Consider the following 17,332-nt stretch of genomic DNA (forward strand, 5'->3'; position numbering starts at 1 on the left):
CCTACTTACCGATGTATCAGTGTTCTTGTATACTTTGCCCAATTTTCTGTAATTACTTTCGATGGCCCTGCAGATGATATATAGCCTAAAACTGTTTATTTCCTGGTGAAATCATTGAAATAATCTAGATGATTTTAGTTAAATTACATTTTGAAGACCCAAAAGTTAAAATGTGAAAGACAGTAGGCATATATCTAAGCAGTTACCCACAAACACAAACGAATCAGTAATTGCCTAGTCCTCTCTGTGTTTAATTTAAAATAGATAGGTATTCGCTTTTAGGAAGTTATCCTATAGCCAATAGGTATTCGACAACACTTGATAGTAATACAGCCAGAAGTTAAATTGAGGGTAAATAATACATATTTGAATGACGTCATTTTTCTTTGCAAGTAAAAAGGAACAGAACCTTACTTAAACCGCAAATATATCCAAGCCATCGCTTTTTGGTTTTAACGTCAAATTTGTTGACAAATAGGACTACAAATCGTTATAACGGCATAATAAACAAATAACAATACAATAATAATAATCTGTTATTACCATTTTTTTAAATACCGTTAGTGTGTTATTGTGTTAGGCTGCAAAAGTAAATTTGGAATAGAAAAGACGATCGTAAAACAAGTGCATAAGAAATTACAAAGGCTCTTTCAACTCACAATAATTATACCCGCGGTAGACTGCAATCAGCGTTGTACTGCAAAACATGTTTAGTGTTACAGTTCGTTTATAGTCGTTTTTCTTATCCCCTAATTGCTGTTAAAGAATAGCTACTATAATAATAATATCATTTTGATTGATGTGTAAGCCCAAATTGATTAAATACATTAATTCCTACATAGCCTAGATACACATTCATTAATTCTATTCCCATCAGTTAGTATAGTCGTTTTTATTATCACTTGATTGCTTTTAAATAATAGCTATTACAATAATAATAGTATATTTTTAATTTGTGTGTGAGCCCAAATGCATCAAATAGACTACATGCAGACGTAGCATACCTATACATTCATTGTAATCCCACCAGTTGGGCCTAACATAATAGGCCTGAAGCGTGTGACAAAATATCATGCTTTTGTATGACCAAACATTTCAATTCATTCTATTTAGTAGGCTACACACTTCTCTATTACAATTAACTATGCACATCCAGGTAATTTCCGAGGTTGAGAGTTGCGTCTCAAAATCAGTAGTCCTATTGATTTTCGAGAAATAATATGAACACAATAATTAGCTGATGAAAGGTTAGGCCTAATACTAAAGCAGATAATAATAATGATAATAATAATAATACATCCAATGGTCATCTGAGATATTGTATCATATCATATAGTTTTTAAACTCCTTGTGCAATTAGACTGTATATAGGGAAGACCAAAGGAGCGAGACCAGTTTGGGCTGCGCTGAGATAGAGAGAGCGGTTGAGGGAGAGAGAGAGTGTGTCTGCCATTCATAGAGAGATACGTATTAGCACATACTAGACCATATTAGAGACACGTAATTCCCTCAGATTACGCAGATATACAAATAATTCGAAAAAAAAACGATTTTGATAAACTCCCATATCTACTGGGTGAAAGAAATACCACAGTGTGCCATCATAGCAGCAAGATTTATGATCTGTTTCCACAAGAAAAGGGCAACCAGTGAAGAACAAACACCATTGTAAATACAAGCCATATTTATGTTGATTTTTTTTCTCCCTTTTGTACTTTAACCATTTGCACATCGTCACAACACTGTATATATACATAATGACATTTGTAATGTCTTTATATTCGTTTGGAACTTCCGTGAGATTAATGTTTACTGTTCATTTTTATTGTTTATTTCACTTTTGTATATTATCTACTTCACTTGCTTTGACAATGTTAACATGTGTTTTCATGCCAATAAAGCGCCTTGAATTGAATTGAATAGTGGGAGAGAGAGGGGGACAGTACGAGAGAGGGAGAGAGAGCGAGAGAGACGTTGATTGACATCTGCAGTGTCATGCAGTAAAGATGTGTATAGGGGGATCGTTTATATATAGCGGCGCGTCCGGGCACATTGTACTGAGATCATAATAACCACTCTGATGCGCACTGCGCTCAAGTTGAAGGCAACTGCAGTTAGTACCGCTCAGGGATAGAACAAAGCAAGCCTGTTCCGAAAACGGAAAACTAAAATGCATCAATAAATCGCTTGAAGACACCCAACTCTCAAGTTTGAACTGGTTTCGTTTTGATATTTTGAGTTAATATTTGGGCACAGTGCGAAAGCCAAGCACATCGGGAAATCATGCACTGTCAAGCCGAGTTGAGACTCTCCTCCCCGGTACAGCCGAAAGCAGCCAGGCGTCGCTACAAGACTTTTATGATTGACGAAATTCTTTCCAAGGAAACTTGTGATTACTTTGAGAAACTTTCTCTTTACTCAGTATGCCCTTCACTCATCGTTAGGCCTGAACCTCTGCACTCATGTTCGGGTAAGTGAATATGCTTGAACTCTGTCAAATCAAGGGATGCTGATGAATGCATAATGGTGTTAATGGTTTATATATAATATTTCTATGCATGCAGTGAATGCTAATCATCATTGTATTAAAACTACATCTGATTTTGTTTATCATGAACAAAGTGAGTTATAGGCATATTCTTCTTATTCTTCTGTAACGTTCAGGCGATCGTCCATCATGTGTCTACTCATATCACGAAATCCTTAAGGCTAATGGTTATATTAGGAGTATTGACAAAATATCGTACATTCAGTTGTCAGTAGAGACCATAACATGACGCACACCTGTGCAGAATCTATGACATGTCAAATAACAGCTTTAGAGAAATTGAGCTGCATTTGCATGACTTTATTTTCGATAAATCTACTCTAATATAAGAAAATACGGAACAGGGACAGGTCCAGAATCACATTAGACGTCATGATTGTCCATTAATGTTTAACAATGCAAGACGCGCACTATAGAAATGGACCATGTGTAAAATTAATTCAGGCGACTGGCCTGACTTGCACTTTTACTCATGGTGGACTTTTATATTCGTGTTTGGCCTGCTGTCTATATTTATCAAAGGTCTATATTATGGAGAATACTATTGTGATAGCCTGCTTTTACAGAGATTTTGTCATGTAACTTTAAACCGTGAAATTATGAAATCAAAAGCACCAAATAAATGCAACATGTACAGTAGATTTGATGTAGACCCCAGTGTTTTAGGAACCTATTTATTAGACTTGATAGTTTTAATTTCCTTTTAAAACAGCAGAAATGAATCAATCCTTTTCCAACCCAAAACATTATTTCACAGTTTAACTGTAATTCCATGTTATTTAATTCACAATTAAAACCTAATGCACTGGGACCTATACCATTTATTTAACAATTCCTCAATATACTGTCTCACAAGAAATCAGTAAATCCCTCCAATCAGTCTAGATTATTAGTTTAATATAATATGTTGACATTCAGATCATTATCAGCATCAGACTTTTATGTTCATGTTATAGATACAGGATGAACCAAGTCCCAGTGTTGTAATCAAGGTGGTTTGTAAAGTGAAACCTGGTTCCCCGTTAAGTATGTTGACACTGTTAACTTAACATATTCTCTTCTGACAAAAGACACAAACTCAGAACGCACAACAACCAACCCTGCACTTAGTTGAACAACAGGCTTTTGGTTTCTAGAGCCGTAACCACTAGGCCACTTGTCCTCATTCAGAAGGATTAATGTGGGCGCTGTGCTAAACCCAGAGCCTTGCCTAATTACTTTCACTGCTGCCACTTTGCATTTACTGAAGCATGAGCAATGCCCTCTACCTAACTCTCTTTCTGTGTATATGGGGGCTGCAAGATGTGGCCAGAGTTCCACGGTTTGATATTGGTAAGGGCAGGTACATGGTGGTTAAGGGCAAGGTTAGTATGTCATCACTGATGGACATTTGTCCGCCTGACACTACAGTTGATTGTGCAAACACCATGAAAGTTTACAGTATGCTGATAAAGTGTGCAAGTCAGCCCCAATGACCTTTATTCATAGAAGTATGTTGCTTTGTGAAGAGAGATTCATTGCAATTGTCATCTCGTAAATTGCAGCACCACTCATAAATTCATGGGTTACGTGCACTTGATCCAACTGTTTCAATGAGGAAGACTACCTTCATTCTTCATTCAGTATCCAGAAAGGCCAATCAAAACAAATAATTATTGCATAAAATAATTCCTTAATCAATACAAGCAGATTTGAAAAAGCAAAAAACAAAACATTGGCACAAAGTGTAAAGACACAGATAATGCTTTGTTTACAAAATATCTAGCAGCACTTGATTTCTGTAAATCATCAACTCCCTTTTCTTCCCACTTATCATGGCTTACTAACGGTCATTTAAACACAATTACTGTTGTTCTGCAGACAGTCATAAAAGCTTTCACCACCGTGTTATAATTATACAGGGAATTGACAAATTCATTTTCCTAAAAAGCATTTGGCATGATAGACTATCACATTTTTGTCCTTCAATTGCAGCAGCATTTCGGAATCCATTCTTAATGGTTTACCCTGCTGTTATGAGTCAAAACAACATTGACTACTGATCTCTCAAGTAACTATTATGATAATTGCCTAAACTATGAAATAATAGCCGCTGCAATTTGATGATGACAGTGACAAAGGTATAAATAGCAGGCAATGTGGGGTTTCGGTGTGTGCCAGAGGGCACTGTAAAGGGTTTTGGCAGCCTTGTGATGGATGGATAGAGTAACCAGCCCACATCTCACTACCCAGTGCCCACCACTTATTCGTAGCTGAGGAGGTGTGAGACACAGTATAGTCCCGCACTTCAATGTCTTGTAATGCTCAATATAGAAGCTGGCAGGCTTATAGGCCCAGGGCCAGTAGTGAAAGGCCATTGGCCCGATGTGGTCCCCATCAGTGAACGTGGACTCTATATTTTTAAGGTGTGGAGCTTCTGCTCCAGCAGTTACCAGTAGAGGCTGCTATAGGACAGTGGTGCTGAGCAGGCAACAAACCAGGCTGTGAGGCCTGGAGGGCTTTTACCCAAATTAACAGCTGTTTGTTTGTTCTTGATGTAATATGGCATCAACTAGTAGGATGCTACTCAACATGTCAACAAAGCGACTACTCCTCTCTTTGATCCGGCAACTCCCTCTGTTCTGTGATGATTTTGTCTGTCACAGATCACGCCTCTCTGCTCCCTGCTTTATGTTTCACAACGGTCCATTTACCTGTACTAAGCCAAATGCCCTTACGACAGTGTACACAGTAAAACCAGTTGATGAGCTCAGAGCATATTCTCTGCTCTCGTTTTGTGCCTTGTAAAACTACAGGAGTGATAAACCTGCTAGACAGACCTGACCTCCAGCAGAACATTACCTTGCTGGGGAGCTGTGAACAGTGTAATGACGGGTTACAATATTTCATTTGGAGTCCTATCTCTCAGCAGAACCCAGGGCAAGGCTTTTAGTTGGATTTCTGTAAGGAGGTGAGAGAGATAAAGATCAACTCCGGCGTAATCTCACATGACAGCGTGATGAAAAACGGCCAAATAGGAGGGTGTAGACCTCGAGGGGCCCAGGTACTGCAGCACAGTCACACGCCACCGCTGAGGGTTTAGGGAAGAAAGCAGGGAGAGCCAAGGGTTTTCATCCCATTTTAACAGTTAATCCACCACAGACAATAAGGCCTGCTATTAACCATGAGGCTAGCTTGAGGAGTAGGATCATGTCTCTGTTAACACAGTAAGTATTGACCCATACACACACACACACACACACACACACACACACACACACACACACACACACACACACACACACACACACACACACACACACACACACACACACACACACACACACACACACACACACACACACACACACACACACACACAGAACATTTTTACAGTAGATTGTAATGCAGGCTGCACTGCACACACAATGCCGTCGTATTGGTACACAAGTACCATCTGAAAATCAGAAAATAGCATCACAACACTACACATAACATTCTAGAAACTTCAAAACGTCTCATGAAACCCAAATTTGAGTTGAAATTGGCACTTAACTGATCTGATCTGTGAGAGTTGAAACAGATTAAAAAGTAACATACCCTGTTGCCCATCCCATCCCTGCAGTGTTCGACTTGGGCTGGCTTGGCAAGACGGCTGTTGAGTGAAGAAATATATGTCTAATGTAACACTTCTCAACCTGTCACCACATGATGTACCCAAAGCAATACATGTTGCTGTAGGTTCATTTGGTCTCTGAGTGCCAAGTCTTGAATCATCATCTTGGAATCCAATTAAACAAAGGGAAAAGGTGCAGAAAATAAGGAGTAAAAATCAAACAACTAATGAGCTTGTTGCTGGAGATTTCCCTACAAACAGTAAAATGGTGACTCATTCTACTGAGTAACTGCCATTGTCAATGCCTTCAAATGATAAACAGTACCAGTTAAAAGTTTGCATACACTTACTCATTCAAGCGTTTTTCTTTATTTTTTACTATTTTCTACATTGTAGAATAATAGTGAAGACATCAAAACTATGAAATAACACATATGGAATCATGTGGTAATGAAAAAAGTGTTAAACAAATCAAAATATATTTTATATTTGAGATTCTTCAAAGTAGCCACCCTTTGCCTTGATGACAGCTTTGCACACTTGGCATTCTCTCAATCAGCTTCATGAGGTAGTCACCTGGATTGTATTTCATTTTAACAGGTGTGCCTTCTTAAAAGTTAATTAGTGGAATTTCTTTCATTCATAATGCTTTTGAGCCAATCAGTTGTGTTGTGACAAGGTAGGGGTGGTATACAGAAGACAGCCCTATTTGGTAAAAGACCAAGCCCATATTATGACAAGAACAGCTCAAACAAGCTAAGAGAAATGGCAGTCCATCATTACTTGAAGACATGAAGGTCAGTCAACCTGGAAAATTTCAAGAACTTTGAAAGTTTCTTCAAGTGCAGTCGCAAAAACCATCAAGCACTATGATGAAACTGGCTCTCATGAGGACCGCCACACGAAAGGAAGACCCAGAGTTACCTCTGCTGCAGAGGAAAAGTTCATTCGAGTTAACTGCACCTCAGAAATGTTAGCCCAAATAAATGCTTCACAGAGTTCAAGTAACAGATACATCTCAACAGCAACTGTTCAGAGGAGACTGTGTGAATCAGGTCTTCATGGTTGAATTGCTGCAAATTAAACACTACTAACGGACACCAATAATAAGAAGAGACTTGCTTGGGGTAAGAAATACAAGTAATGGACATTATACCGGTGGAAATCTGTCCTTTGGTCTGATGAGTCCAAATTTGAGATTTTTGGTTCTAACTGCAGTGTCTTTGTGAGACGCAAAGTGGGTGAACGGATGATCTCCGCATGTGTGGTTTCCACCGGAGAAGCATGGAGAAGCTCTGCTGGTGACATGGTCTGTGATTTATTTAGAATTCAATACACACTTAACCAGCATGGCTACCACAGCATTCTGCAGCGATACGCCATCTCATCTGGTTTGCACTTAGTGAGACTATAATTCATTTTTCAACAGGACAATGGCCCAACCGACCTCCAGGCTGTGTAAGGGCTATTTGACCAAGAAGGAAAGTGATGGAGTGCTGCATCAGGTGACCTAGCCTCCACAATCATCCGACCTCAACCCAAATGAGATGGTTTGGGATGAGTTGGACCACAAAGTGAAGGAAAAGCGGCCAACATGTGCTCAGCATATGTGGGAACTCCTTCAAGACTGTTGGAAAAGCTTTCCAGTTGAAGCTGGTTAAGAGAATGCCATGAGTGTGCAAAGCTGTCATCAAGGCATAGGGTGGCTACTTTGAAGAATCTAAAATCCAAAATATATTTAGATTTGTTTAACACTTGTTTGGTTACTACATGATTCTATTTGTGTTGTTACATAGTTTTGATCTCCTCACTATTTTTCAACAATGTAGATAAGAGGAAACATAAAGAAAAATCCTTAATTGAGTAGGTGTGTCCAAACTTTTGACTGGTACTGTATATAATGTGATTTGAACTAAAAAAATCTACATTTTTAAAAACTTCAATAACGATTACATTATTGATAATGTATGATAAACAGACATGTGTGTATCAAATGTTTCCAGACTATTCTTAGTCTATTATTAGGAAGTATTTATTCTGTAATGACTACCACAAGCACGTGCCAGTCCGATCATTCCGATTGTGCTTGTCAAGACTATCAGTGTGCTTTAGCATGGACAGAGTGCACTCTCCCTGCTACACAAATGGTTTATTTGTAGACTTTAGACCGGGCATTGGCGCTTGTCAACAATGTGTCAGATCTGGGCTCAGGAAGCCAGCTCAGTTGTCAGTGGAAAGTCATCATGAGGTCTGATTCTTCCCTGCTGACAAGCATCCAAAAGACACAGCTGTCACAACTCTAAAGACAACTTCAAGCTCTGCACTGACAGGAGATTTCCTGAAGAACGTGAAAGAAATCAAGATGTTTTCGTTCTTTCTTTTCAATCAAACTTCACATTTAAAATGACAGGAACAATTCATCACTTGGACTTATTATGTTATGATATATCTGTGTATTTTGGATTATTCCATAATAATACCAATATATTTCCGAAAGATATGTGTTAAAATGTAACAGAGATAAATATGCCATTTAATAAAAATCAAGTTAGGACATCTGCACAGTTCCCCTCAGTTTGTCACAATCTCAACATCAAAGATAACGGTAATATAGGAGAGTAACAGAAAGAGAGAGAAAGAGAACGAAAGAGAGAAAGAGAAAAAGAGGGAGAGCGTTGTGGAGGGAAGGAGGCATCATGTCCAGACAGCAGCAGTAGCAGCTATTCTCCGAGGTGAACGATTAGTGATGAGCTCAGTGCCCTGCGATGATGTCTTGCGTGATGTCATGTATATAGGGATGAGTCCGAGGTGCTGTCAGAGAGAATAGGGGATGTAGATATGGTAGGAGCAGGCTGCAGTGAGTAATCCCCCCAGACCATTACCTCCCAGACCAACCAACCAACCAACCCCCTGTCACACCAGCTCCCATAACTGCTGAACATTACTGAAAATGTCAGAGAAAGGAGATTTAATTTAAGACCACGGTCTGCCTGGGTGTATCCTCTCAGTTGTGAATGTAGGGTTTGAATAATATAGCTTGTCTACAGTATGTGTTGGTGGAGAGATAAGAGAGGCAGATCCACCACAGGCATCTAGGAAGACACAAGGGGAAAGACTATTCTGTGTTTGTAATGTGACAGCATAATGTCCTCTCTACTTCGTCATTGGATTTTATCTCTCTCCATATCTTCTTCCTAAGCACATCCCTCTCTCCTGCCACATAGCAGACAGAGCATTAGTTTCTATGTCAGTCTTAGTTCAGTCGTAAATTATGCCATGGGGATCTGCTGTTTATTTGAAGCCATAAGGTTTTTTCCACCAGATATTATGTTTATGCTAGAGCGCCGTCCTTGGTCTTGGCTCCAGTGGGTGGCCACCCCAGACATTTGTTACTTTTTATTGATTCTGGCGTCTCGCTGCTTCTGTCTGCATAGATAAAGAGATAGAGAGAGAAGAGAGAGGTGGGGGTGGGCGGAGAGCAAGACGAGAGAGAGAGATGAATCATGGGGGAGAGAGTTAAACGGCGAGGGGCATAGTCACTTTGGATTTACAGCCGTGTGTGTGTGTGTGTGTGTGTGTGTGTGTGTGAGTGAGTGAGTGAGTGTGTTTGTGTGTGTTCAGGGTGGCAAAGACACATCATTTATCTGGCCAAGGATTTTTTTTTATTGGTGGGTTCAGAGTAGCTGAGTAAAACACACAGTGCGTCATTAAGATCACAACCTTCTACATCAAACAGGTCAAAACACTTTTCGTAAAAAGAGCAATGAAAAGGAGCCCAGTCTAAATGATTATTACAGGTCTATAAAAACTACCATCCGTGGTGATGCATACAGTACCAAATAAAACCACTACTAAAAATAAGAATCTAAAAGTACAATTATATTTAATGCTCTGCATTTTACCCTGCCTCTGACCTCTCTCTATTTTTGCTTTTTTAGGGTCCTCCTCACCTCGGGCCTACCCCCTTCTCTCAGTCATCACGCGCCAGCCCCCCAACCTGCCCCCTCACCTTTCCCAGCCCTCCTCCCCCGGCCAGGTTCCCAATCTGACCCTGCTCTCCCCCCAGCACCACTCCCGGGTCTCCGAGCCCTCCCACAGCGAGACACCTGTCAGCATCAGCAGCGAGTCAGACACGGAGCACAGCACCACCCGACTGAAGAAACCCAGACGCAGCCGCACCATCTTCACTGAGCTGCAGCTCATGGGCCTGGAGAAGAAGTTCCAGAAACAGAAGTACCTCTCCACCCCTGATAGGTCAGTATCGTATTGCATCTCGCTACTGATAGGCCAAAATGAAAGCAGAGTCTGATTGGTTACTTGAAAGAAGTTACCTCCTGATAGATCAGTACTATACTACCTCTCAAATGTCATACCGTATTTCATTCGGTCAGTCAAGCTGGTGAAAATGAGAAATTCTGTGAAAGCAGCCAAACTTCATAAAACAAATGCAATAGCTGACTAGAGGTTCAGCATCAACATCATAACATTTTGATGTATGTCCTGGGTAATATGTCATGTATTGTTAAGTTATCTAATCCAGTCATTACCTCAGCATTCTAGTTGAGACAAGAGCAACGTTTTAACCATAAGCTTTTGAATAGCAAAAAGCCTCAACAAAGAAACACTGCTCTATTCAAGAAAATCGGGACATCTGCCAACACAAGCAAAAAGAAATATACTCCATTGATTGACTGCCAATCATGTAATATATGTGCAGGTGTATATAAAATGCATTTAGCTTTATACACTGTATTTAGATGAGGTAATATTCATGTTAATATCCATGTCGTAGGTTCCAGTCCCTGGGTCATTTTCGAGACCTGACATACGGCCATAACACATTTTCCATTTTATTTTAAACTCCACTTTCAGATTTGGCCTACCGGACGTATTTCCATTATAACCCAAGTTAATATTGAGCCATAAACCTCAGATTTTCCTTTGGTCGAGCAACAAGAACACCAGACAGCTAGTAAACCTCAGCAACACATGGTTACAACAGCTTGTTCAGAGCAAGAAGATGAATCACTATTTTACTAAAACTCAACAGCCACAAAATGCTTTGAAAATGATCAGTTATTTTTTATATTGTTGAGATTTGTACTAAAAAGGCACCAGTGTATTTACTGGAACTTGACCATTTTAAAACCTGCCTGTCAGGACCCGGTTACGAACCTGGGTCTCCGGAGTGAGAAACAGTCACTTAACCAACTGAGCCACGAATAGTCAGCAGAACCCAGAAGATGAGGCAGACACAGCAGTACTTAAGACGGTGTATTTAATAAAGTAAAAAAGGAGAAGTCCTTCAATACAAAATGGCAAATCCAAAAGGTGGTAGGTATAGCACAAAAAAGCCTCAAGAGATACTCAAAAACAAAAACAGAATTCCACAAGAGCATCCACCGGAAACGACAAGAATACACAGAACACTAGGGCTGGGTGCTAACATACAAACACAGAGCACAGAACTGAGGGAAACTAAGGGTTTAAATACAATCAGGGGAAACGAGGCACAGGTGCAAATAATAATGGGGAACAAGGGAAAAAACATAAGGTCAAAAAGCACAATGGGGGCATCTAGTGACCAAAACCCGGAACAACCCTGGCCAAATCCTGACACTGCCTGTTCCTTCTCCTTGGCCCTGAAGAATCTGAAAAAGCATTGAGAGAGCATACTTGTTATCAACCCTGTCTATAGATGGGTTGGCGATTTATGAATCAAAACAGGCGGGGTTGGCTTAGATTGTTGACAACATGGAAACTATCTTTAGTCTCCAATGTTTATTGAAAACCTATACATTTGTAGGATGAGCACTTGTTGTCTCTAAAACACATTGTTACAGTTGTTGATTAGCTAGCTAGCCATATTAGCATAGACGTGACATCAGTAAAAACACGTCAAATCAAGACATGGTATCAAGAACAAGCTGAAACTAGCCAACTACGATTCCCCACATGGCAGATTCTTGTTATTTTTGCCAGCAATCTGGCCATCCAGAATCACAACAACACACGGCGTTCTGACATGTTGAAATGTGCGCATTATTTTTGTGACGTTGTCAACTAACCTGTTTATACACATCTCATCCTGGGGAAAGCTCCCACAATGCATCTCTTCTTCAATGTAAATCACACTTCTCTGTTCGAGCCAATGAGCCACACCACACCTCCCCTGTGAACTCCCAGGCAGGCTGAGGTAGACTACAATAGCCCAGCGGTGATCCAAACGACCCACCCTGACAAATCTGTATAATGCCAATAATCAAATTCCCACTGGCTGTGATGAACTAATTAAAACCACAGCTGGATGGAAAACATAAACAGAGAAAATCCCCTTTCAAAGCCCACATCACAAGTGTGGCATGCTCCCCAGTTCACTTTGTTATGATCCAAAGATAACTCCTTGTCTCTGTTTTTTTTTTCTTTAGCTATTTCTTGGCTTGGAGACACTGTGGTCTTTGACTGAGACAATGCTCTGAGGAAAAAAGCATATAAAAGCCCCTAACACCACACCACAGACTGTAATGATTTAAACCATTAGGCAGTAATGATTTTATTTAATTGAGATTAGTATAATCAGCATCATCATCATTATCATTATGCATTAAGCTGCAACTAAAATCCCTGCTGATACAGGTTAGAGACTTGAACAGCAAACAGAGGACTTCTAAGTGCCTCCAGCAGAGTCATTCTACAGTACTGTATGGCAGTCTGTTGCTGTAAGTGTGTGGTTTCCCTCCATAGAAGACTAATGACCATAAATAACTGAGGTGCTTTCCCCTCCTGAAATTACTTTCCTTGCCTCTAGTCTCTCCACTGGGCGGTTTGCCTGTATTTTTGGTGTAGAGTGTTGTTTTTTTAAAAGTATGCACACACACTTTTCTTCTGCACTCAATCATTGAGGCCGTGTGGCTGTCTATACTGTCTACAGTTGTATGGACTGAAGTTCCTCTATGTAATATTTTCAAATCAGGTCAGATAGAGATGGTGAGGGCGGGAAAGAAGGGAGGATGAGAAGATATGAAGAGGAGACAAGATCAGAGGGCAAGCTGATGGATCAGTAGTAATCTAGTCTCTCTCTCTCTCTCTCCCTCTCCCTCCCACACCTCTCTCTCTCTCTCTCTCTCTCTCTCTCTCTCTCTCTCTCTCTCTCTCTTTACATCAAATGAAAGCCAGTTCCACTCATTTGAGTGTGAACGACTTAGAATTGAGATGTGGCGGAAATCTCATTTAAAAAAACAGATAAAGCCCCCTCCCTCTGTAGGCTGATCCGTCTTTCACTGACCCCCTTCCTGGGATATCATGTTACACGCCAACCAATATCCTTATTAGTCATGGATCAGAACATGTGGTGGAAGTGTCCAGGATTCCATACCCCCCTGAACATCCAGATACAGATGCTATGATTGGATAACTGAACTCCCTTACATATGTTCAATAAGGGTTCTCCTATATGCTGCAGGTGTAAAGTCTCTCTCTGGACCATAAGAGAGTGTATCAAAGAGACTACAGTACTTTGATGCACCATGCCAGAATGTGGTTATAAAGTCATGGTTAGGATGCAAGCTAGTCTCCAAAGGGAACGCCATCTAGATGATACAATGTATATGGCTAATGATGGCATGCATTTCAGGGCAGGATAGTCAACAGGTGATTGGAAAGCTAAAGTAACTCATTAATTTTAGTTTGATTACTCCAGCTACACCCTCTCTGTGTAAATCTGTTGTCTAACTCCTGCTGCTTTTCATCTTATAAAGAATGAATTCAAGTTTCAAAAACATGTACCCTGAGTTGCTGTGTGTACTGTGTGTCTTTGTTTCCCTGCAGACTAGACCTGGCCCAGTCCCTAGGCCTCACACAACTTCAGGTGAAGACCTGGTACCAGAACAGAAGGATGAAGTGGAAGAAAATGGTGAGAGCGCCACACACACATAACAACAATGACCCTGGGTCAGTGTAGGGGGAAGGATGGTAAGGGTGGAAATGACTGAGTTGGAGGGATGATGAGGGACTGGGACACAAAAGTCTAGTCTAGTCAGGTCAGCAGCTCAGAGAACAAAAGTCTCAAATCGTTAACTCCCCAGATTAATGACCCTATGTGGGGCAGCTCAGAGCCATACATCTTCCCTTAATTACTATAATAACCATGGTTGCCTTTGACCACAGCCAGCATTTATCACAACCCCACTGAGCCATGTGTCTGTGTTTGTGTGCGTTATGTTGCTCCAGGTGCTGAAGGGCGGACAGGAGGCCCCCACCAAGCCCAAGGGCAGGCCCAAGAAGAACTCCATCCCCACCACTGAGGAGATAGAGGCAGAGGAAAGGCTGGCCAGGCTGGCTGAGGATGAGAGGATGAGGATCGCAGCCGAAGAGGCCTTGGCCCACGGAAAAGCTCCCCAATCGGAACCCCAGAACCTCAGCATGGTCGCCGGGGCAACAGAGACCCACAATCCCACGGCGGTGAGCAAGGGTCAAGTTCAGCGAGAGCAGCCACTCCCAATGCAGACGCCACCAGCTAAATAAGACAATTATTAATGTATGAATGAAACAGCTAAAGACTGGTGCTGACTGGAATACAAAAACACTTACTGTCGTGGCTCAGGATCGCTGAAAAAAGCCTGTCTGGTGTAGATTATTCAGTCGTGTTTGAGGTTTGACTGTACTGGATGACATTCATAGGTCGATCATTTGGGTTTTGCCATATCACTTCCGCCGTATACTGGAATGAAACAAGTTTACATATAGTGTCAGGCATATACAGTACATAGAAATTAAAAATCCAGAATTGTACCGTGCATTTTGTCCCTGTGTCAACAGTATCACCTCCCCAGCCTCAAACCTGCTTGTTCTACTGCAAGAGGACTCCTTTAATCACATGCTATATAGTTTGCCTGAGTATTGTAGTTATAACATAACATGAAATGACCACACTGGTCATGGTGCCTTTTTCTCTCAGAGGATATCACAAGGTTTATTAATAATAAATGAAGTGTTATTTTACATTGTTTCACTTTTGCTTATTAAAAATAATACATAATTACGATATGCTCTGGACTACAGTTAACACTGCCGTTGTACCTGTTCTGTACAGCTTTGAACAAAATTGTATTTCTGTCCCAGAGCCACAGCATCGTCTCGTTTAATTGTTCAATTAACTTATGTTATGTTCCTTTTGCATTTGATGTTTCCAAAACAATATATTTCAATTTGTATCTATAAAGGCATGCACTGTAACATACTGTAGCAATATTCTGGAAAGAAAAATATAGAGTATATGTAAATTATAATATTTTCATTTGGAGAAAAATAAGGTGCATTGAATCCTTTACCTTTCTCTTTTGACTCTGGGGCAGAATGATTTTACTGCCACGAGGGAAGCCTCTTAAGCTGTCAAAGACTGTAGAATTGAATAAATCACAGCCTGTGCCAAAGAAACGAGGAAACTGCCAAACATTTAAAATCTTTTAGAGAGGTTCTCAGCCCACAGGCCTTTGCATCAAAGGAGCACTCCTCCAACTCTGCCTTACAGACTCCCCACATAAAACTGTCTTCAGCTGCTTGTCAACACTTTTATTTTCCGCTTTGGCCTCCTGTTCTTTCCTTCCAAAGATGTCTATTTGTAAAGAGTTCTTTTTTTAAAACAAAAATTCTATTTTTAGTTTGATATAAACTAGTACAGTATTTTTCTGATGTAAATAATGCTTGTTAGAAAGCTACTGAATAGTTATTTTTGCATGAACAACAAAATGCTCATTGTTCTGTATGTTGTTATTTTTACCATGTGTTTTGTGCTTTTAAATACACATAATAAAATGGCAATCATTTCCATATGAATGATGAAAGTCCACCATTATTATTATTATCATATGAATTACTATTTTAAAAACATTAAATACCAGACCACAAGAATGGACTCCAAGTTTATTTGATTTTCAGGAAACCACATTTGTATTTTAACACTATTTGAACCAGAATTAAGTGTACTCCTAGGCTTATTTAATCTTCATCCATAAAAATATCTTTATGCTCTCACTATGCTACAAGGAGTCTTTGGTTTAATCTGATATGCAATGCAACTACATATACATGAAACCCTCTGCCGACATGCAGCAAGAGGTTCGAGCTGAGTTGACACAAAAAGCTTGTCATAGATATGACAGATCCCCTGCATACGCCAGAAGGCGAGGCCGCGAGGCAATGCATATGAAAGACAACTGTGCCTCATATCACATAGAAAAATACATATTTCATTTATCCATTGACATCACTGTAGCTATTGAAACGGTTGCATAAATCACACATTTGTGCAAATCAAGTAAATTGTTAAACATACACAACATCATATCATGTGTTTGAAATGGACATTTTTATTTATTAAAAACTATTTCAATACTGCAATATTGCAGTAAAATTAAATAATTCACAAAGTTCCCCTGTGCACGTAATACTTTATTGAAGAGTTGACCATAAATCAGGCTTAGAGAACAAAACCTTTTATGCACTGTGTTTTGTGATTTTATCATCTTGATCTTTTCTGCAAACACATTGGCCTTTAGTTCACTGAGACACTGCTCTTTGACCCAGGCCAGGCAAGCTAGTTATGCTGTAAAGTGTATTTTTAGTGCACGATACCAGACATGGATGATTTGTAAAACAAACAGTGCAGGTTGGCACTGAGTGAGATGCAATGTGCTCTAACGCCATGGGTAAACACTTTGATGATGCTTTCTATGAATGTGTATTTACAGGTGTACAGCAGCCCCTGGCTCCTTCTTTGGACCGTCAGTACAGCCCTATAGGCAGGAAGTGATGGTGCGGTGTCAGGGTGAGAGGCAGCTCTGTGTGTGGGCGTGCAGATCTGAGGAAGGCCAAGGTGGAGAACGGAGGGGGGGGGGGGGTAGCTTTTATTCAGGCAAGGCAAGAACAGTCAAGGCAAGATCTTTCCACGGTATTAAAGCTACACAAATAGGAGTCTTCAGGGGCATGCGGTGGAAGGGGGATAAGCATGATGCCAACTGTCAACCTTAACAAGACATTGTCAGAGCATCAGACAACTCAGTTTATATTTACATTGGCCAGAACACTGAGTGTAGCATGAACAAGAGGCTGGATATGAGCAACTGGAGCCAAACTATGCCATGTTTTCACTTTCATTGTTTTTGTCAAGACCCCATCATTCTAAGCCATGG

At 40.4% G+C, this 17,332-nt stretch overlaps 1 protein-coding gene across 1 annotated transcript; it reads left to right on the forward strand.

Annotated features, from left to right (window-relative positions):
* The first annotated feature begins 2,052 nt into the window (after positions 1–2,052).
* On the forward strand, positions 2,053–15,986 carry LOC135546541 (homeobox protein BarH-like 2). The gene is made up of 4 exons (XM_064975048.1): positions 2,053–2,470; positions 10,082–10,397; positions 13,971–14,055; positions 14,373–15,986. Exons 1-4 carry the CDS (start codon positions 2,284–2,286, stop codon positions 14,664–14,666), a joined length of 882 nt encoding a protein of 293 aa, XP_064831120.1. The 5' UTR covers positions 2,053–2,283; the 3' UTR covers positions 14,667–15,986.
* Positions 15,987–17,332: the final 1,346 nt, after the last annotated feature.

The sequence above is a fragment of the Oncorhynchus masou genome, chromosome 9 (genome assembly GCF_036934945.1).
Source record: "Oncorhynchus masou masou isolate Uvic2021 chromosome 9, UVic_Omas_1.1, whole genome shotgun sequence".
NCBI classification, from domain to species: domain Eukaryota; kingdom Metazoa; phylum Chordata; class Actinopteri; order Salmoniformes; family Salmonidae; genus Oncorhynchus; species Oncorhynchus masou.

Coding starts and splice junctions, on each gene's coding strand:
- LOC135546541 (XM_064975048.1), top strand. CDS start 2,284: ATGCACTGTCAAGCCGAGTTGAGACTCTCCTCCCCGGTACAGCCGAAA. Junction 10,398..13,970: donor TACCTCTCCACCCCTGATAG/GTCAGTATCGTA, acceptor GTTTCCCTGCAG/ACTAGACCTGGCCCAGTCCC. Junction 14,056..14,372: donor GGATGAAGTGGAAGAAAATG/GTGAGAGCGCCA, acceptor ATGTTGCTCCAG/GTGCTGAAGGGCGGACAGGA.